Source organism: Mus caroli, unplaced genomic scaffold, assembly GCF_978045245.1.
Source record: "Mus caroli unplaced genomic scaffold, Mus_caroli_1 scaffold_13, whole genome shotgun sequence".
NCBI classification, from domain to species: Eukaryota; Metazoa; Chordata; class Mammalia; order Rodentia; family Muridae; genus Mus; species Mus caroli.
The window spans coordinates 2,736,423-2,757,818 of NW_028227268.1; the positions used below are offsets into that span (position 1 = coordinate 2,736,423).

The window sequence follows — 21,396 nt, forward strand, 5'->3', positions numbered from 1 at the left end:
AAGTCCCCCGTGGCTGTCCCAGTACGGTGACTGTCCGGGAGAAGATTCAAGCAAGCAGCTCATCCCACAAAGCACCAGTGGTAGACAGCCACAGCCCTAGGCTTGCTTAATGAAGCTGTGCATTTGTTAGGGTTGCTGAGGGAAAATAGACTTGCAGAAGCTGTGTGTTACAGGCGTCTACCCCAGCATACACGAAACCTGTGCCCCTGGATTCTAAAGACTGAAAATCAGCTCAGCCAGTTGTAGTTTGCTATCTGTTACTGCTATGTAACTTGGAAGACCCTGTAAACCTTGTTTTTAAGGAGCCCCTGGAGCCTCGATGAACTTCCCTCTAGGAAGTAATGGAATGAAAAGAATGGGAAAACGGAACAGTCAAGGACGGTCATACCAACGTGGATGATCCTAACAGATGAACTCCTGTCATTCTAGAAGGTGTAAACTAAACAGCCTGTTTCTCTGACAAGCTTAAAATGGCTGTTCTTTTCTTCAGTCCCAAGCTTGATCTGACCCTCTGTAGCCAGGGAAAGGAGGTACTGACACTAAGTCATGCAGTGTCTGGGAGGGGACAGGTGCCACTGTCCCAGGCTTTGGACATCGCCACTCCAGAGGAAGTGTTAAAAAGCTACCTTGGACGTTCCCCATGTCTCTCTCACACTATGGTTATGCAGTGTGGACTACTGTGGGAACAGACCTCAGCCAATGGGACTTGCCTCCTCTAGCTCATCCTTTCCCGGAAAGCACACTCCCCTCCCCCTCCCCGTCCAGGTCTCAGGACATGTTAAGTGGGATCAGCCCTGTAACAGCCCGAGGTATGCCAATCCACAGCTCCATCGCCCCACTTGACTGGCTGTGGTGAGGATGGCAGGTTGGGTTACAGGAGCTGCTGCCCGGGAGGCACCAGTTCTCGTTGTTCATCCCTGTTTTCTCAGGATGCATAGGGAGCTGGCCGGACCTGTCTGCCCCTCCACGTCCCTGCTTTTTAGTGCCCCAGGCAGGGAAGATGGGTGGGGCAGAATCTGATAATTACTCTCCTGTCTGATCACTGGGGCCAAATGGCTAAGAGGTTCCCAGTAGGCAAGGTGATCCTGCTCAGAGAGAGACGCCTGTCAACACTGATCCAGTGAGATGAGTGGCCCCAGACTCCCCATGCCTTTGTTTCTTGGTTTTCTGGAGATCACAGGAGTGGGTTAGCTGCTGATTCTCTCAGCCCATCAACTCTGGTGACACATTTGGTATCTGACAGACATAACTTTTCTCTGGACTTGCCAGGACAAATTTCTGCCTGGGCCTAACTCAGGCCCCATTCCAGAAGTCCCATCATAGGGTTGTTCTTGATGCCCTGGCGTCCACCAATACCTCCCTACCACAGAGGTAGGGTGTGCTAGAACAAGGAACAAGCAAAGCCAAGCAGTGGTGGCACACGCCTTTAATCCCAGCACTCGGGAGGCAGAGGCAGGTGGATTTCTGAGTTCAAGGTCAGCCTGGTCTACAAAGTGAGTTCCAGGACAGCCAGGGCTACACAGAGAAACCCTGTCTCAAAAAGCCAAAAAAAAAAAAAAAAAGTGACAAGCAAACCTGAGGTGACCTGGGGACCTGAGGGTGTTTAGAGATGTGACACAAAGGTGATATAAAGACATGAGGTGATGTGAGAACTGCTTCCAAACAATATCCTTTTTATTAAAAGTAAGTACACTTCACAGTAAGTTTCTCAAGTCTTGGGAACCTGGTGACGGCACCAGCTCTGTCTCTGCAGGGATACAGCTGCAGTGGCTGCACAGCCTGATGTTGGTGCACACACGATGTCCCCACGCCGAGCTCCACATTCTCTAGTGCGAGGTGAGGGACAGACAGCTGGGGTGGGGCAGGTGAGGCGAGCCTCACTCTCCTAAGAACACAGAGCTTCAGGGGCGCATGCAGCAACACGGTGGGAAAAGCTCAAAGATGTGTCAGGAGAGCAGGACGCAGGTCCTTACAGGAGCCACCAGCCAGAGCCAGCTCAAGCTCCCTCTGCCTCCCTGGAGGCCTCTGTAAACGGATGGAGTCTCCTAGGACCAGCTGATTTGAAACAGCTCTCCCATCAGTAGTGAGACAGGGATGGCCAGGCTCTGGAGGTCAGAAAGAAGCTTCAATGGCAAGTGGTTCCCTCCCCCAGCCAGGCCCCAGATGGTCTGGAGACAGGCAGGCGATGAGCACACACCGGGCCATCCCTCCCCAAGGTAGAGTCCAGTGCCTTGGAATCAGCATTGGATTCCATCCGGAGCAAGGCTCTGTTTAGCAGCTCATAGTCTCCACCATTGGCGCTGTATCTCAGGGTATAGCCTCCACCATCAGAGGTGTATCTCAGAGTAGATATGGTGAGGGGTGAGGTCCCACTTGGCCCATTCTACTCTGTGAGGTCCAAATGCCCTGTCTCCCTCCCAGGATCGTGTCTGAGTTGGCTGCGCCAAGGGAGTCCTTAGCACCCTCTTTGCTCCTGCCCAATTCCCAATCCCCAGCCTGCCCTCATACCTTGTTGTCAGGGCTATAGGTGAAATTGGAGACAGGGATGCCATTGGAAAGGACCTGGGTAGGAGCTGTGGCCACTCCCAAGATGGTCACCTCCCTCAGTTGTAGCTCAGCTCCTTCCTTGGTCACATGCACTAACTTGTTCACAATGGTATTCTGGTAATGTCAAGTGAAAAGAAAAAAAAAAGTGTCACTGGACTATGACCATGAGCCCACCACGATAGAGACTCACCAAAGCATCACAGGTGGTCTCCTCTGTGCAGACACAAGGGACATACCGGTCACTGGGTACTCTGGCCCAGTCTTTCCCTCCCCCAGGTCAAGAAAACCCAATCCCCATGTTTCCACCCGCCAGCCTGGACAGGCCTTGGGACTCACGTTCTTGGCTGAGAAGGTAACCAGTGTGTAGGCCCCACGCTCCAGAACCGCAAGGCTCTCCCCGTCGTCCCAGAACAGCTCCCCATCGGCCTCGCCGCTTGCTGTTAATGCCACAGCCAGAGCCATGGGCTGCTTTCGGGACTCCGTGGTTGTGAGGCTGGGACCCTGGGAAGACGATGGGGCACATGTCATACCTCAGACCCTGGACACTTCCATGACACGAGGTCTACCTTGACCTGGTGCCGCGTAGACCCAAGTTTGTTCTTTTTGGTGTCTCCCTGACTGCCAGGGGTGTATCCTGACAATTCCAGGGAGGGAAAACACTCTTGTGTCCTGGGCCAGCTCCTGCTCCCATCCCCCCAAGCCCGTCCCAGGCCTTCCTGAGGCCCTGGAGCTGCTGGGTCTGTGTACCTGCAGCGGTATGATGTACCCCTCCCTCAGGTGCACGTTGATGGTATCCAGTGGGGCTTCCAGTGTCAGCCACTGCCCCTTGCTGTGGACAGCAGATCTGAAGGATGAGGCTGATGATGGAGAAGGGAGAGTACCGAGGGAATCCACTGACACCTGAAGGAAGGGGTCATATCAGAAGGGTCCCAGGTAGCACCCAAGCTACCATGCTGGAACTCAGAGCCATGTTTTCCTGTCACCCAAGGCTATGTGTGGTGGTCTATGTGTGCTCTTGGGACAAGCTGGCTGTGACCTCAGAGAAGGACTTGGTGTTGGCCTGAGCAGGGAATGTCTGGCTCAGTTCAGCCTCAATGGCTGTCAGGCCCTGGAAGCTACCTACTCCAGACTTAATTTCTTCCTCTAGAAGTGGGGGCTACGGCAAAGAGCTGACAGGTAAGAGGATCACAGACGGATGTATGAATTCTCGTCTTCGCCTGTGTACGAGGGACCTCGGGACTCACCATCTGCATGTTGTACCACGTGCCCTTGGGGAAGTAGCCTGTCACTTCAGTTTTCCCAGGCTCAAGCACAGGTGTGATGAGCAGGGCCGGCCCCCACAAGAGCTGGCGGTCCACAGACCAGGTACTGGGATCCTCAGGGAACCTTCACGGGAGAGATAGGAGGGCATGGTGACTGGGGCTCAGGCCAGGCGTCAGCTGTTCCAATTGCACAGAGTCAGGAAATCCAGATCTCCGAGAAACCCCAGGAACCAGAGGATCTGCGACACTTGTGCCAGAGCACAGAACAATTATTGCTTTGCTGACTCCAGGCTCAGGCATGAAGCATTGAGGAGACTCTGGCTTTGCTCACTGTTTCCTGAATCTCACAATGGTGATGCCATCCATCCAATCAAGTTTGTAAAATGCAGAAAAGAAAGCATCAAGGAAGCCGGGCGGTGGTGGCGCACGCCTTTGATCCCAGCACTTGGGAGGCAGAGGCAGGCGGATTTCTGAGTTCGAGGCCAGCCTGGTCTACAGAGTGAGTTCCAGGACAGCCAGGACTACACAGAGAAACCCTGTCTCGAAAAACCACAAAAAAAAAAAAAAAAAAAAAAAAAAAAGCATCAGTGACCAGGAAACAGCCACCATGTAACACCTGGCAGACCCCAGCGGTCCTCATACACCTCACCACTCCTGGGCTCTGCTCTGACCCAACTCTGAGGCAAGATGGCAGTGCTAGGGACATGAGCGATCATCATGCTTTTGTAAAACTAAGGCGTTCACCAGGGAGCCAAAAATACCCTCAGTGTGCACAGCTGTGTCCTCATGCATCTGCGTGGAATGCGAATGCTGAGTACCTCCCGCCGTGAGTCTTTGACAGCCTTGGTCACTTTCATCCCTGGGCCTCATAATGCTTCCAGGTAAATAAATTACACCTGCTTAAAACCCTGAGTGTGTGTGCTACACATGCCTGTGCGTCTATGTGAGGCCAAGGACAGCCTCTAGCACTGTTCCTTAGTGTCTTCTACTTGGTCTTTGGAGATAGGGTCTCACTGGGACCTTAAGCTTGGTGACAAGGCCAGGCTGACTGGCCAGTAGCCAGTGAAGACCCAAGGGTATAGCTGTCTCCCCGTGTTGGACCTAAGCAAGTGCCACGATGCCCAGGTTGATTTGGTCAGTTGTTTGAGCCAGGATTTCTTTGTGACCAGGCTGGCCTCAAACTGATAAGAGATCCACCTGCTTCTGCCTCCTGAGTTCCACCACGGCCACATGCCACGTGCCCAGCTTCTTAAAGCACTGGGAATCCAACTTGACCCCTCACGCTTCTAGGGCAACCACTGTTATCAAAACTGAGTCATGTCCAGCCCAATGGCCATTTAACCATCCAGTCTATCTGGAACTCATCTGTGTGTGGTACGAGAGAGTGCTGCTCTCTGTAGAGTGAGCTGCTTCCCCTCCTACCCAAGAACTGTCTTCTGCCTGTCTGCCCACCGGAGATGCCTCCCATGTAAGCAGTCCTGTCTGTCGACACAGATGGGACATTTCTTGCTTGTCCTCCTCTCTTAAGCCTCCCCCAAACGGATCAGTCATGTCTGTTTCATCAAAGCTTTGTCAGCTACAAGCCTGTCGGTACCCCAGCCAGTTGTCTATACTCTGATGTCCTGAGTTGAGCTGAGGTCCAGGGGCCTGCGAGCACGAGGCACTCCTGCCGTACTCAGCTGCAGCCTGCTTGGGTTGTGAGAACACCCCTCGCAGGAGGGACTCCTCGGGCACCGGAAGACTTCTGGTCAGTCCTCCCTGAGACGCATGTGGGCTGTCAATCCCTGACCCTGGTGACTCACTCCAGGAAGAGGGGCCGGGCCACCGTGTCTCCTCTGACGTGGGCGCGGTGGAAGAGAGTGTACAGGTAGGGCAGAAGGGCATAGCGTAAGGCGAAGGCCTTCCTCATGGCCTGCTGCGCTGTCTCGCTGAACCTGTACGGCTCCTGAGGCTGTGTGGGTAGACAGGACAAAGGAGGAGCTGTTTAGCATTTTGTCCGCAGACTGACAATCATCTGGAAAAAGGGAACTTCATTTGAGAAAAACAGCCCCACCAGACTGGCCTTTAAGGCAGGGTCGGGGAGCATTAGGCCACCGTGGGTGGTACCCCCTGGGCAGGGGGTCCTGAGTTGAATTAAAAAGCAAGCTGAGAGGCGTGTGTGGCAGGGGAGGGGGGGGGAGCAAGGAACACAGAATGTTCCTCCGTGGTCTCTGCTTTAGTTCCTGCCCTGACTTTCCTTCACAACTGTGAGGCGAAGGATGGAATAAACCCTTTCTGCCCAAGTTGCTTTTGGTCTTGGTAGCCAGAGAGCACACTAGAACAGGAAGTGTCTGGGCTCCCCCTAGAACCTATAGCTCCTTGGCCATCCTGTGTGGAGAGGAGGGCACGGACCCGGCTCTTCCAGCAGGTATGGGATTAACCAGGAGAGGGTCTAGGTGGGTGGGGACTCCCTGCCACTCCGTCCTACCACGCTATTCAGGTCATTGTGGTTCCGCATGAAGGGGTAGAAGGCCCCCAACTGGGTCCAGCGCACACACAGCTCTTCTGACGTGTCTCCTATGAAGCCGCAGATGTCCGCCCCGACCAGAGGCACGCCCAGCAGGTTGAACTGCAGGATGTCTGGGTACAGAGGCAGAGTGGTACCAGGTTACCAAGACAGCAGCTGGACAGACAGGCCTGCTGGGCAGGTTGAACCTAGCCTCGCCATCCCAGCCTGACGGGCAAGAGCCTATAGTTCTCTGCTTTCCATCTGTCCTAACGCCTGTGGCCAGCAGAGTACCCCAGAGCTCAAGATACTGGGGTGCAGGATGTGTGACTGTAACCTCATTTGGAAACAGGAGCTCTCCAGATGTAATGGCACTAAGGTGAAGGGGTTGATGTGGTCCTGAAGAAAATGTCGTGGGACACTTAAAGTCACATGGGAAGATAGCCCTGTGAGGATGGAGATCCTCACATCCCAGCAGCAACGCCCAGAGGGCCTAGAGCAGAATGAAGGGTTCCCAAGGCTGTGAGGGGCACCGAGCTACACCTTGGGACAAGGGAGTGTGGCTCTGTCACTCTTTGGCTGCAGACCTATGGTCCAGTCACTATCCACAGATGGATTCCTATGACATTAAGTCCCCAGAAAGCTGCCCTCAGCTATGGCAGCCTCAGGACACTAAGAGACCTGAGGCTAAAAGAGAAGGAGAAAGACCAGACTCAGCTCTGCAAGGCTGCTGAGTCTGGCTCCTGGCCTACCAGGCCTGCCTGCAGTGAGCTGCAGCCCATGAAGCAAAGGTAGCCAGCTCCACCTCTGAGCAGTCAGCCAGCTGGGGCCCTTCATAGGTCTGTGAGCAGATCCTATACAGAAGCCAGTCTTCCAGAAGTTAGAAGGTTCCAAACTCATAGTCCCACCCCTTAGCTGCCCATGAGGAGCCCTGGCTTCCCCCTCCTTCCCTAGTCTGTTCTACAGGGCTCCTGACTTTTCTGACCTAACATGGGCCAATGGCATTCAAGTTCTTGGAATAAAAACCAAACTCCTTTTTGCAAGTAGAGCAGGCAGCTGGGCTGTGGTTATGAACGTCTTTAATCCCAGCACTTGGGAGGCAGAGGCAGGCAGACTTCTATGAATTTGAGGCCAGACTGGTCTACAAAGCCAGTTCCAGGACATTCACGGCTACACACACAGAGAGAGAGAGAGAGACCCTGTCTTGAAAAACAAACAAAACCCCAAAAGCAAGTGGAACAGATAGCCAGTGTCTCAGGATGAGGTGACCAGAGAACAACCGGTCTCTGGTGAGAGTCTGAGGGCTTTTCAAGCAGTGGTCAGGGTGAAACAGACACAGGGATCCTGAGAAGAATGGTGCCCAGGCGAGCCATACTGTACAGGTGAGCTGCTGACACCGGTGAGTAAGGACCAGCAGCAGGCTTCATGTGCCACATGAGATGGCACATGTCCCCAAGCTATCACAATACTATCTGCAGTGGTGAGCCCACAACCCAAAGGCCCCCAGAAAGGACCCCAGAGCCCTGCAGGCAGCTTGTACTCACCTGGCACAGAGTATGCAAGATGCTCCCAAGAGCTCCGCACATCCCCTGTCCAGTGACCAGCATACCGGCCGTGGCCCGAGAAGGTTGAGCGGGAGATCACAAAGGGTCGTGTTCCCCGAGTCTTGACCAGGGCCCTGAGTGGGATGAGAACAGAGACCTGGGCTCACCTGGGTCACACACACCTGTGTGCTGGAACAGAGCATGGGGGCCAGCGGCAAGGGGATGAGGGCTAAGAGAAACTGACAGTTTAGTAGAACAGAATGGGTGGGAAAGAGAGGCCATCTTTAAAGTATGCTAGGTATAGTCAGGCCTGCCCCAATGACTCTTAAGTCATTTACAGGTGAGTCACCACTCTGAGCCTTGCCAGAGATATGGAGTCCCTTTGGACATCCCCACTTAACATCTAGGCTGGTCTGGGCATAGGGGGGAGAAGCCGGCTCCATGCTGGGGGGTGGGGGGGTAGGAGAACAGCAACCAGTTCAGCAGATGTGCAGGCACCGCTGGCCTATGGGTGGTGTGGTGGCCTCTTTCCCTTCCTTTCATGACCCTGACACGAGCCATCCCACCTCTCGACCCCCACTGTGATTGCAGGGCAGGCTGGCTGGTGCAGGGCGGGCAGAGCCTCACCTGCTGGAGGCGATAGCTTCAGTGAGGCCATACAGGTTGTGGAGGTTGTAATGTGTGGAGAGGAACTGGTGGCTGGAGGCACAGATGGTGGCTGCCTGCAAGATCCCGCCAACCACCCCTAGGCGAGAGGAGGACTAGTTTTAGGTGTAACTCTCTCCAGGGGTCCCTGTGCCCTCTCCTTTGCCCACACCCTCTGCTTTGATTGACACCTCCTTGGGCTCTGCCCAGGGTGGAGCCTCCTGAAACTGGTCCCATCCCCACACCCCCCAATGGTACTTGGGGCACATCACTATACACTTCTGCTAGTCCAAAGACAGGGCACGTGTACCAAAGATGGTCCTCTGCAAACCTATAGTCTCCACATCCACCTTCTCTTGACTCATCCTAAGTGTCTGTCATCTGTCACTGGCTAGCTGTGACCATGTCTGTGTCACACGCTGTAGGACTTCACTCCTGGGTTCTGTCTGTGTCATGAAGCTGCTCTGTCTATTGACTGCCAAAAAAATGGAGATCTTTACATCCTCCAGACCACAGAGAGGCGCACACTCCCTGGTTTAAGCCACTAACTCTAGCACTATCCCCATTTCCAGGCAGGCAAGCAGGGCTCACCAGGCACATAGGGAGGGTTCTCCAGTTCATTGTTGGGGCAGCCCTGCTGAGAGCCTCTAACAAAGTTGGACGGTTCGTTCATGTCCTGGAAGAGGCAGAGATGTGAGCTAGGTTGGTCCCCAGAGGCTGGGGGTGTACCCAGGGAGGGATGGGACTGCACTTACGAGCCACATGCCATCGAAGGGCACCTGGGCGTGGAACTCAGACACCATGTCCTGCCACCAGTCAAGGGTCTCAGGGTTGGTGAAATCAGGGAAGGCGGTGGTTCCAGGCCAAACCTGAACAAGAGCCCAGAGGGAAGAACCAATACCACACAGATCCTGCGCCAGAGCCCTGTTGGGCCTCATGCCTCAAGCAGAACAGCAGCCTCGCTCTAAGCCAATGATGACATCAGAGAGCCTCAAGCCCAATATCAAACAATGCCTCAGGGCATAGGGGCCTTCAGCCTTGGGAGAGCAAAGGCCAGCCCTACACATAAGGCCGTGGGGCAGATGAGCCATGAACCAGGGCATGGGAAAGAGGTTGAGATAGCGCCATTGGATCCCTGACCATCAGACACAAGCCCTCACTTCTCCCATGGCCAGGGACACTTAGGATGGGGAGGTTGGGACTCAGAACTCCCAGAAGGCCCCCAGGGACAAGGGGGACAAGGAAGACCCCTCCCCCCAATCTCCAAGGCCTCACGAAAGGTCTGCTAGGCTTAAGCTGGGCCCAGCTACTCAGGATGCCTGAGAACACCCTTCACTTAGAAAACCTCAGGTGACTGTCAGGAGTTACCCCCAGTGAGGACCCCACCATCACCACCACAGCTCCCGTCCCCCACGCTACCTTCCCAATCAGTGGCTGCCCAGTCTCATTGGTGATGAACACGCCCCTCCGCAGACCCTCATCGTAGGGCCTGTAACTCCCAGCAGGGCCTGCGCTGCTGATGGCAGGGTCCTGGGGGGAGAAGCCAACAGTGAGGAGCTTAGCCCCAAAGCCCAGATGGAGGAGCAGCCGGAGCGGCAGAGGTAGAAGCCCAGGCTCCAGAGAAGAGAGCTGGCTGAGGCAGAGATGGCCTCTACAGGAAAGCGGCATAGGTCAGGCGGTGCGAAGCCTGCTGGGGGCAGCAGGGGTGAGCGAGTCTGGACGTGTGATCCTCATGTTCTCAGGCTTTCCAGAGTTACTGCAGTTGCTTATATTTGCTCTTTTTATTTTATTTTTAATTTTAAAGATGGGGTTTCTTTGCATATTCTTGGCTGCCTTGAAACTCACTCTGTAGACCGGGTTGGCACAGAACTCAAGAGATGCACCCGCCTCTGCCTCCCGAGTGCTGTGATTAAAGGTGTTCACTGTATGGGCTGGGGAGATGGCTCAGCGGTTAAGAGCACTGACTGCTGCTCTTCCAGAGGTCCTGAGTTCAAATCCCAACAACCTCATGGTGGCTCACAACCATCTGTAATGGGATCTGATGCCCTCTTCTGGTGTGTCTGAAGACAGCTCCAGTGTGCTCATATAAATAAATAAATATTTTTTAAAAAACAGGTGTTGAGCCGGGCGTGGTGGTGCACGCCTTTAATCCCAGCACTTGGGAGGCAGAGGCAGGCGGATTTCTGAGTTCGAGGCCAGCCTGGGCTACAGAGTGAGTTCCAGGACAGCCACGACTACACAGAGAAACCCTGTCTCGAAAAACCAAAAAAAAAAAAAAAAACCAAAAAAAAAAACAAAAAAAACAGGTGTTTACCATACTGTCCAGCTTATTATTACTTGTGTGTGTGCGCGCATGCACGTGACCCACAGAGGCCATCAGCAGCTGCTGAAATGACAAGTACGGCTGCTTGGTGTGGGTCCCAGGCACCGAACTCCAGCTCTCTTCGAGAGCAGTGTGCTTTAACTGCTCAGCCATCTTTCCAGCCCCACTTACTTTTTAAAAATGGAGGTGAATAAAAAGCACCCAGGCATGGTGGCACACGCCTTTAATTCCAGCCGCTGGGAGACAAGAGGCAGGCGGGTGAGTTTGAGGCCAGCCTGGTCTATTCTATACAGTGACAGATGGGTCAGTCAGAGCTACATGAGGAGACCCTGTCTTAAATCTGCACGGGGGTTTGTGATACAGGTTCATCATCCCAGCTGCCTGGACCGCTGAAGCAGGAGGATTATAGGTTCAAGGCCTGGCTGAGCAATCTGGTGTGGCCCTGCCTCAAATAAAAACTGGAAAGAGAATTGGCAGTGTAGCTCAGTGGTGGAGGGCTTGCCTATTGTCTGGGTGGCCCTCACTGCCTGTACCACTATTCACTGCCCCGTGGTGGTGGTGGTGGCGAGGCAGTTGTGGCCCTTTCTTACAAAGCCGTATTTTCCAGGGCTTAGCTCCCTCCCCTCAAGGACATCCCATGGCAGTGACTGTTTGGTCTTCTTGGACCTTCCTGCTGCGGGGACAGGCACAGGGCAAGTATGTTTCCTTCTCACATGGACATAGCTGGCCTGAGAGAGGAGCAGGGCCAGGAGGACGCACAAACCACATATAGGTCCTCAGCTCAGTACCAGCTCGTTACAGCCCCTGCCGCAGGCTTTAAGGTAGAGCAGTTCAGCGGATCCCGCCTGTTAACCAAAGAGCCCCAAGCTCATGGGTGTGTCCAGGAACCTGGGCAGCAGACATATCAGAGAGTGTCCTGGGAAACTGCTCAGGTAGGAGGAAGAGGCCACACGGAAGCAGCAGCACTGGCTGCGCTCAAACCTGCTTACCACGATCATCATGTAGCGCCGGCCACCCTGGTGCAGCTCCCGCACCATGTCTGGGAAGTCGGCAAAGCTGTCCTGGTTGAAGGTGAAGTCTCTTCGGGCGTCCATGTAGTCCAGGTCATTCCATTGCACATCCTGAAGCAGAGGACGCGAGCTGATGCTGAGGTCGGGAGCCAAGAGCACGGAAGCTGGGGCTGCCCTCACCCTGACTGCCACTCACCAGCGGGAAGTGTGTCCTGGTCATGTTCTCCACTACCTGGCGGACAATGGCGGTCGAGGAGTAGCCCCAGCGGCAGAGGTGGAAGCCGAGGCCCCAGTATGGAGGCATGAAGGGGTATCCTGAGGACCAATACTACGAGTGAGCAGGGACTGGGGGCATGGGGCAAGGGGCAAGGGGTCTGAGCTCAGTGGGCAGGGGGCAGGCCTACCCACAACATCCAGGTATTGTTGCACAACGCTCTTGGGCTCTGGGCCTAGGAACACATACACATCCAGGATCCCGCCCGTTGACCTCCAGGTTAGGGCTGGGCTGGGTTGCAGGATGACATCTGGAAGGAAGTGTTTGGGCTCAGGAACAAGTGCCCCACAGATGGGGGACTCAACCTGTGGGTGGAGTGTGGCTCTTCCAATATGAATTGTGGGGGATGCCCTCAGGGTGGGTCTGGGGCAGCTGTACTGAGCCCAACTTAGCAAGGCCTGAAGGACGTGGAACAGGTGAGCCTGGAGAATCACCCAGGACCTCCTTAGGTACAGAGGATGAGGGGGACTCTGCTCACGGGACTCTCTCCACAGAGCTCGCTTGGAGACAGGCAGACTCTGGAGCGGGCAAGCTCTCACACGGAAGTGACTACTGAGGATCCCCAGTCTGGTGACTCACCCATGGCATTGCTGTTCAGTAAGAAGACACCGTGAGCCAAGCCACCGTCCTCCAGTGCCAGGTAGAAAGGGTGTGACCCGTAGAGGTTGGTACCTTGCTGGGGTGACAAGAGACAGCGCCTTGCACCCAGGATCCCAGCCTCCACCCTCCCACCCACTGCCCGTCTCTTACCGAGGGCGGTGTGTCCCGGTTCCAGAGGGTGATACGAGCCCACTCAGTGCTGAGCATGAGTGGGCTGAGGTGTTCCCCCAGGCCTGTGATGTGCTGGGAGGGCAGGGAAGTGGACAGCTGCAAGAACTGGTCAGCGAAGAACAGGGGGGCCACGGTTGTGTTCAGCCTGTGGGGGGACGCCAGATTACAACCCTGGGACAACGGCCACATAGAGCCCAGAGGCTCTCAGCATCTGAAGACAGTGGGAAAAGCCGGAGCAGACATGCCCAAGGGGGTCCCATGTCACCCAGGTCAGAGGGCACAGGGGTACCAGCATGAGGTCCTGTTTAGGGGGACATGGACCTGGGAGAAACACAAGGCTTAAGAGAGGCTGCTGGCAGAGTGTGCTGCCTGCAGGGGGCGCCACTGTGGACGGACGACTGTCTTCCCCTAGTCCCCCTGGCACTTGGATGGATCATCCTCTGTGGTGGGTCATCTCCACACACTGCCGTGTCTCTCCTGGGAGGAACCAGTCCTCACTGGGAAGCCACAGAGGGAACCTCTGGGACCCAATGAGGAAGCTGGAAGCCAAGAACGGGGTGATCACTTGATACAAGCGAGGGCCATCTAGAAGAGGGAATGACCCTCCGCTGAAAACATACTTCCATTAGATTGGTCTGTAAGCAACCTGAGGGAGTATTTTTTTATTTTGACTGATGTGGGAGGGCCTAGCACACTGTGGGTGGGGCCTAGCTCACTGTGGGTGGGGCCTAGCTCACCGAGGGTGGTACCACCCTAGGGCTGGTAGTTCTGGGCCTGGATAAGAACTTAAGCTAAGTGAGCCATGAGGACTAAGGCAGTAAGCAGCACTCCTCCATGGCCTCTGCTTCAGTTCCTGCCCCGGCAGTGATGGAGCATGGCCTAGAACCTGTGAGGTGAACCATCTTCTCTTCCCCACGTGGCTTCTGCTCGTGTTTACCACAGCAACAGAAAACAAGACAGAAAAAGGCAGGGTTTGGAATGAGGTGGACAGGTTTGCTGATTGCAGAAGCTCTAACCCTAAGGGGCCACTCAGGGTGGAGTCAAAGCTCCAGGCACCCAACTCACAACACTCGGCCACCAAGCTTCCTACGAACGATCACTCCAAAGGGTTCCTCTGAGAATTCCACGCTGTAAAGTGGGGATGGTGCCTGGCTCAGCACACGTGGGGTCTCCAGGGGCACTTCGTAGCGCTTACTAGCGGGATCTTTGATCTAGGAGAGGGGAGACAGTATGGTGAGAATTTTGGCTTCTTAAAGAAATTACATGGGCTGGAGATATGGCTCAGAGGTTGAGAGCACAGGCTGCTCTTCCAGAGGTCCTGAGTTCAAATCCTAGCAACCACCTGGTGGCTCATGACCATCTATCTATAATGAGATCTGGTGCCCTCTTCTGGCCTGCAGGTGTACCTGCAAGCAGAATGTTGTATTCATAATAAGTCTTTTAGAGAAGTTATGGGAATGTTTTTCTTTTTTCTTTTTGGTTTTTCGAGAGAGGATTTCTCTCTATAGCCATGGCTGTCCTGGAACTCACTCTGTAGATGGCCTGGAACTCAGAAATCCACCTGCCTCTGCCTCCCAAGTGCTGGGATTAAAGGCGTGCGCCACCACGCCCAGTTTCAGCTTCTTTTTTTAAAATTTATTTATTTTATGTATATGAGTACACTGTATCTGTACAGATGGTTATGAGCCTTCATGTAGTTGTAAGGTATCAAATTTAGGACCAAGACTTGCTCTCGTCAACCCTGCTTGCTCAGGTTGCCCCCCCCCCCCAGCTCAGTCCCTCCTTGTTCCAGCCCAAAGATTTATTATTATAAATAAGTACACTGTAGCTGTCTTCAGATGCACCTAAAGCGGGCATCGGATCTCATTACGAGTGGTTGTGAGCCACCGTGTGGCTGCAGGGATCTGAACTCAGGACCTGTGGTAGGACAAGTCTGCGCTCTTACCCACTGAGCCATCTCACCAGCCCGGGAACGTTTTTCTTCTAATCCCAGGTGTGGGGTATGGGGCTGCCTCAGACTGTCCTCAGCAGCTAACCACGATTGTCTTGTGGTCTGGGAGGGGCGTGATTCTGCCAGGTGAAGACAGTTTACGTTTGGAACTCTTGAGATGGTATTAAAAACTCCAGAGCCTGGAGCGGCCGCCCTTCTCTCTGCTGCCGCTGGTTCCTCTGGCCGTGGTGGTCAAGTGGTTGTGAGCAAAGAGACGAGAAAAAGAAACTGGGGATATCCTGAGTTCGAAGACTGGGCTTGCTGCAGGGAGCCTGATGCCCCTTAGTCGGCAGGAATAGTCTAACGAGATCGACCCCCACCACCCTTTCCCCTCTAACCTTCTTTCTCTCCTCTCCAAGGCGTGGGTGGGGGTGGGGATGAAGTTGGGAGGGTAGAGAAGGGGAGATAAAAGAACCCGCTAAAGGAGCTAAAAAGACAGGCACTCATGGTGCTCAAAGGCACAATGGTGCTCAAAGCCCTTCCAAGCCAGGCCCCCTCCCCCAATGGCTCCTTCCCTCACTGCAGTCCCTCTGTGGCACCAGGATAGTCGGAGGCTCAGGTCTGGGGGTGACTGCACACTGTGTGTAACTGTGAGTCTCTGTTTCTGCAACTATATAACTGGAGGGAAGGGAACTTCCCTGGGGTTGTTAAACTCACAACATCCACTAAACCTGAACAGTATATCTCTGTCCTTTTCTCTCTTGCCTTATTTATCTTTTTTTTTTTTTGGTTTTTCGAGACAGGGTTTCTCTGTATAGCCCTGGCTGTCCTGGAACTCACTTTGTAGACCAGGTTAGCCTTGAACTCAGAAATCCACCTGCCTCTGCCTCCCAAGTGCTGGGATTAAGGGCGTGCGCCACCACGCCCGGCTTATTTATCTTTTTAATCAATCGATTAATTTTTGAGGCAGGTTTTCTCACTCTGGAGCCCAGGCTGACATTTCCCTCACAGTCCTCCCGTACAGCCTCCTGAATGCTGTGATTACAGGGGCGGTCCACAAATCCTCTCGGAACAGCACGCCAGATGCTGTGATTACAGGTATGGTCCTCTGCTTCGTGTTCTCGCTGCTGGGGATCACACCTTGCACATGTCAGGCACATGCTCCAACACTGATCTCCGGTTTTTCGAGACATGCTTTCTCTGTGTAGTCCTGGCCGCCCTAGAACTCACTTTGTAGACCTAAGCCGCCTAGAACTCACAGAGCTCCACCCGCCTTTGCCTCCCAAGTGCTGGGATTAAAGGCGTGTGCCACCCCCGCCTGGCCTCACAAATAGTTGTTAGTTTTTTATACTTGTTGAACTTACCTGTGCATGAGTTATACACATACTTCAGGCCTGTCTCCCACCTGTGCCTGTTCCTGCCTTCTAGAGCCTCTAACACCACTCTGCCCACACCTGGTGTCCCAGGAAGTGTCCACACACAATCATACCACACATATCCTTAGGAAATGTGTACTTATCCACACACACCTATCCTCTGCTCTGCCTGGCCTGTCTCTGCACAGGCCTCCCTTGTGACAGTCATCTCCCTGACCCAGCTCAATCCAGCCCCCCCCTCCATGCCCCACACCCACCATGAAGTGGAGGCGGCTGTCTGTCTCCATCAGCACCTCCAGCTGTAAGGTCAGCACATCCTTTGGGAAGAAGGTCGGGCTGGTACGGGTCAGGGTAGCTGTGTACCCTGACTCTGTAGAGCTCAGGTTCTCTAGACGGTAGCTTGGGTAGCTGGGAGGGAAGAAACACCAGGGCTGCCCTATCTGTGGCTCCTTCAGCACCTGCCCTGCTGGGACATAGCAGCAGCCGCGGGCCTCGCATTGCTCCTGTGAGATGCCTTTGTCGGGGGCACAGTCAAAGCGGCTGCTGGGGGGCACATCACACTGTGTGGGTGTTTCTTTGGGCTGTTCAGTCCGCTCCTGGATGTGCAGGGGCCCTGGCTCGTAACCTTCCTGGTGGTGAGGTCGGTACGTCTTCCACAGTCCTGAAGAGGACTCATGAAGGTCTTGGGGAAGCAGCATTAACTCCCGGAGCATGAGATGACCCAGGATGACTGCTGTAGTCAGAGAGATAAGGGTGCAGGCTCCAACCACGGAGTTCGAACAGAGGGGCTTCCGTATATTCATGGTGAAAGCCTGTTGGTTCGGGGCAGCATGAATAGTTCTGAAGGCCTGAGGAGAGGAGGAGCCAGTATCAGTGTGGGTGGGGGTTCTCACGCAACACCCACCCACACTGCCAGGAGGTGGAAGGAGGCAGCCAGAGCATCTTCCCCAGAGCAACGGAAGGGAAGACAGAAGCCGGGTACAGGAGACAATGGGAGACTCCTCAGAGGCAGAGGGTGTTTCTGCAGACATGGGCCCACAACACAGGTACAGACAGATGTGAGGGAGCCAGGACTTTATTACAGGGCCTTCTGTGTAAGAGAAAAGAGTGAGTGGGAAGGTGGGAGAGCCACCACACCCAAGTCCAACCCCAAGGGGAGGAAGTTGGGAGTGAAGAGCCCAGGACCGGGCCACAGGGTTCACTAGCTGCAGGAGTGTGGGCCTTCTGGAAATGGGGCTTGGGTAGAAGGCTGGGATGACTTCTCCATGTGGTGGGGCTCAGCACAGAGGAAGGTTCTCAGGGACACCAGACATACTCAGGAGATGGCCCAGCTGCAGAAGAGGCAGCTGTGAATACTCTGATTAGCACTTGGGGACCAACTGTGGCCATTGGTGAGTCAGGGTGCTTCTGGTTGGCAGTGTTTACCCACAATTCCTGTGACTTTCTCCGGCTAGTGGCTCCCCAGTTTTCCAGTCCAGGAGGGGGTTGTTAACTATGACCCGGCTGGGGCTCTGCCACACCTAGATGCCAGTAAGCCCCAGGTTGCCACCATACCTCTCTGATGGACTGCCTATAGACCATGGTGGTTCCGAGGACCCCTACACTATGCACCAAGTTTGGCAATTCACTAGACTATCTCACAGAACTCAGAAAAGCACTTCACTTATATTTACTGGTTGGTTGGTTGATTTTGAAAGCTGTAACTCAAGAACAGCCAGAATGAAGAAATGGGTGGAGAATGGTCGGGAGTGGCTCCCACGCTCCCAGCACTCAAATGTGTTGATCAACTGGGATGGTCTCTGAACCCACGTGGCTGCCATGTTGATACAGGGTCTGCAGTAGCCCAGGCTTGCCTTAACTTGCTATGAAGCCAGGGATGGCTTGGGTCCCTGCCACCATCTCCTACACGCTGGGCTTTCTGGCACTGGAGACCATACCCAGCTCTGTTCAGTTCTGTGGGCCTTCGGTTACGTAGGCATGACTGAAATCCGTTACCATGGTGAGTGATTCTCCAGCATCTTGAGGGAGTTGGGAGTGCTTGCGTAGGCTGCAGTTTCCTACCCTCCAATCACGCCTTGGTCTTTCAGGTGCCCAGCGGCCATAATGAGCCACAGAAAGATCCAGCATGTGGATCTGGCTCGAAGACCAGAGACCCATTTTGTCTTTACTGCCGAGTAAGGCCCAGCTCCACCTGGCCCTTCCAGACATATGTGACACTGACCATGATTCAGCATCTAAGGACACTCACAGGCTCAGATTCTGCCGGGCCGGGTGGGAATCTGCATTTTCCAGGACCCTCCAAGGAGGCCGCAGAAACACACGCATCAGAACAAAGTCCCAGAAACTGGGAGCAGGCAGCTGAGGCCCGTTCTCTCAGCCACAATTTAGAGAAAAAACCATGGGAAGGAACTGAACTCAGAGGCCACGGCTGACCTGGTGACCTCAAGCTTGCTTTCTGGAAAGCAGCTGGATCGCTGCGTCACCAGGCACAGGCGTGTCCAAATCCAACCTGTCAGATTCGGGAGGTCAAAGTGAAGGTTCTCGGTCTCTCTGTGCCTCAGTTTCCCCCTGCGTCACATACACACAGAGCTTTGCCCACCTGGCACTGCGGGTACGAACTAGAATCCCGGACTTTGCCGGAGCCCGCTGTCTTACTAAGGTCACCGTCCGTGGCTGCCTGGGTCGGGGGTCTCACCTATGCCGCCGCGTCTCTGCTCGATTCTCCCAAGCAGGAACTCGCTGACAGTCGGCCCTGCCTGCCTGGAGGAGGCCGCTCCTCCGGAGGCTCTGGGGCCTGAGACAGCCTTCACCAGCTCGCCCAGCTCACCTGCGCAATCACCCTCCGGGCCGAAGACCCCCAGGCTCAGCGGGCAGCGTGGGTCACGTGGTCTGTGGGCGGGGCTCGTCCGCGCGGACCTCGTGACACGACCTCCTGCGTAGGCGGCGGATCCGTGCGAGTGTTACCGCTGCGCCCCCTAGTGGCTGAGGGCGACGGCGTGCGCAGGTGTTGGGATGGCAGCCCAAGAACGTCATCGCGTCGCAAAAGCTCCAGTAGATTAAACCAGCCCAGACCTGGAGTCAGAGTCAAACACGTGATCGCACAGAAAACCTACGATGGTGAAACAGTAAATGATCCGGGGCATTTGATATAAGATGCAGGTCATACATTGAGCCAGAAGCCCGGGGTAGTGGTGCAGGCATGTGCTCCCAGCACTCCGGAAGCAGCAGCAAGAAGATTGACAAATTGAGGCCAGTTACCCTGTTTCAAAACCCAAAGTTGGCAGGCCGGATGTAGCTAGGGGTAGAGCACTGGCCTACCATATGCAAGGCCCTGACTCTCCTGTACCGCTGAGACCACTCTTGGGGGAGAGGGGTGGAGATACTACAAGGCATTTGTGCCTCTGGCTGTCAAACTTTTGAAACAATGTACACCAAGAAATTAAACGCGCCCCCCCCCCCCCATCCCATGCTGGGAGAGGAGAAAGGTCTGAGAAGACGTTGTCCTCAGCTCTGGCAGCTTGTCGGAGCACAGTGTGTGCAGGATGACGAGAGCCAAGAGGACTGGCCAGTGAGGGAAGGTGGAGGGACTCTGGCCAGCTTGAATGTGCTGAGCTTGGCTCTGGCAATCTTTCCCTTGTCCCCATTCCCTCTGCCTTGCTAAAGAAAAACAAAATAAAACAAAGCAAAACAAACAAACATTAGATTACATTCCTAAAGCTAGCCATCAAGGTCTCTTCCCTTATTTGGCCACTTCCTCCGCCTAAGGCTGACTGCCAGGGACCAGCTGTTAAAGTATTGAAGTCCAGCAATCCAAAGCCTCCTTTGGTTCATGTAATTAATACACCCAACCAAACCTTACCACCGCATGCTAGCCCATCCTAACACAGGCCTCCCCTTCTCTCTTCTTAAAAATGACACCAGCATCCAACGGTGGCAGCACACACGCCTTTGATCCCAGCACTGGGAGGCAGAAGCAAGTGGAGCTCTGTGATTTTCAGGACAGCCTGGGTGTACATACAGAGTGAGTTCCAGGATAGCCAATGGTACACAGAGACCCTGTCTTGGACCTGCCCATTCCCCCATTACACCTGCCAAGTCATTTGCTGCTGTTCTTCTGCCTGAGTCAGAAAGCAGCCACAAACCTTTGTTCCCGGATGGTGTTTGACTGTGGCTTGTGCCTATTCTGGGGTCTGACAGGGAAACCCCTGCTCTGCAGAGGTCTCCTAACAGACAGGAGCGTCCCGTGACCAAGCATGCTTGGCTACACAGCTCTTCTGCCCTATTCAGAGTTAGACCTCACACCAGGACACACCCTGCCCCCAATTTGTTCCATTCCCATTTGTTTTACCTCCCAAAGTGGCCACACCAGCTAAAACCCCTTTCTCTGCTGTTCACCGTTATCTTTCTCTTTAATTGGTACTGGAGACAGGCAGCTGAGCCTAGTTCCCTAGGGCTGTCAGACGATCAGAAAACTAAAACAAGCCCAACAAGCCAGCCAGAGCTTACAGGTGCGCTACTGAAACTGGTGCTTTCACCTTCTTTCTTTCTTTCTTTCTTTCTTTCTTTCTTTCTTTCTTTCTTTCTTTCTTTCTTTCCTTCCTTCCTTCCTTCCTTCCTTCCTTCCTTCCTTCCTCCCTCCCTCCCTCCCTTCCTTCCTTCCTTCCTTCCCTCCTTTCTTTCTTTTTTTTAAAAATTTATTTACTATGAACAGTGTTCTGCCTGCATGTTAGAAGAGGGCACCAGATCCCATTACAGATGGTTATGAGCCACCATGTGGTTTCTGGGAATTGAACTCAGGGCATCTGGAAGAGCAATCAGTGCTCTTAACCACTGAGCCATCTCTCCAGGCCAGCTTTCATTTCTAAACAGCAAGTACAGGAGAAGGCCAGGCTGCGGTGGGTGTGTACAGGACAGGGCAGGCGGGTGAGAGGGCTCTTGTGTTGGAGTAGGGTGTGTGTGTGTGTGTGTGTGTGTGTAGGGATGAATAAGGTGGGCAGGGCTGGGGTCTCCCCAGCTGCTTGGCTGTTTTTAGATATCAATCTTTTGCAGGGCAGTGGTGGCACACACCTTTAATCCCGGCACTTAGGCAAAGGCAGGCAGATTTCTGAGTTCAAGGCCAGCCTGGACTACAGACAGAGTGAGTTCCAGGACAGCCAGGGCTACACACTACACAGAGAAACCCTGTCTCAACACCCCCCCACCAAAAAAAAGATATCAATATTTTTGTTT

The 21,396-nt window shown here is 54.2% G+C and overlaps 1 protein-coding gene across 2 annotated transcripts; it reads right to left on the reverse strand.

Moving 5' to 3' along the window:
- Positions 1–1,653: 1,653 nt before the first annotated feature.
- On the reverse strand, positions 1,654–19,132 carry Gaa (alpha glucosidase). 2 transcript variants are annotated; one of them, XM_021177988.2, is made up of 20 exons: positions 18,995–19,132; positions 16,425–17,015; positions 13,927–14,072; positions 12,841–13,006; positions 12,670–12,766; positions 12,221–12,340; positions 12,013–12,131; positions 11,796–11,927; positions 9,903–10,013; positions 9,239–9,352; positions 9,075–9,159; positions 8,466–8,583; positions 7,839–7,972; positions 6,277–6,428; positions 5,612–5,760; positions 3,792–3,933; positions 3,295–3,447; positions 2,884–3,048; positions 2,509–2,661; positions 1,654–2,105 (listed from the first exon to the last, which is right to left on the reverse strand). In XM_021177988.2, the coding sequence occupies exons 2-20, from the start codon at positions 16,968–16,970 to the stop codon at positions 2,046–2,048; spliced, it is 2,862 nt and encodes a 953-aa protein (XP_021033647.1). In that variant the 5' UTR covers positions 16,971–17,015; positions 18,995–19,132; the 3' UTR covers positions 1,654–2,045. The 2 variants fall into 2 exon arrangements, with proteins under 2 accessions (XP_021033647.1, XP_021033646.1); XM_021177987.2 differs by having other exon boundaries at positions 18,863–19,084.
- Between the last annotated feature and the right edge of the window lie 2,264 nt (positions 19,133–21,396).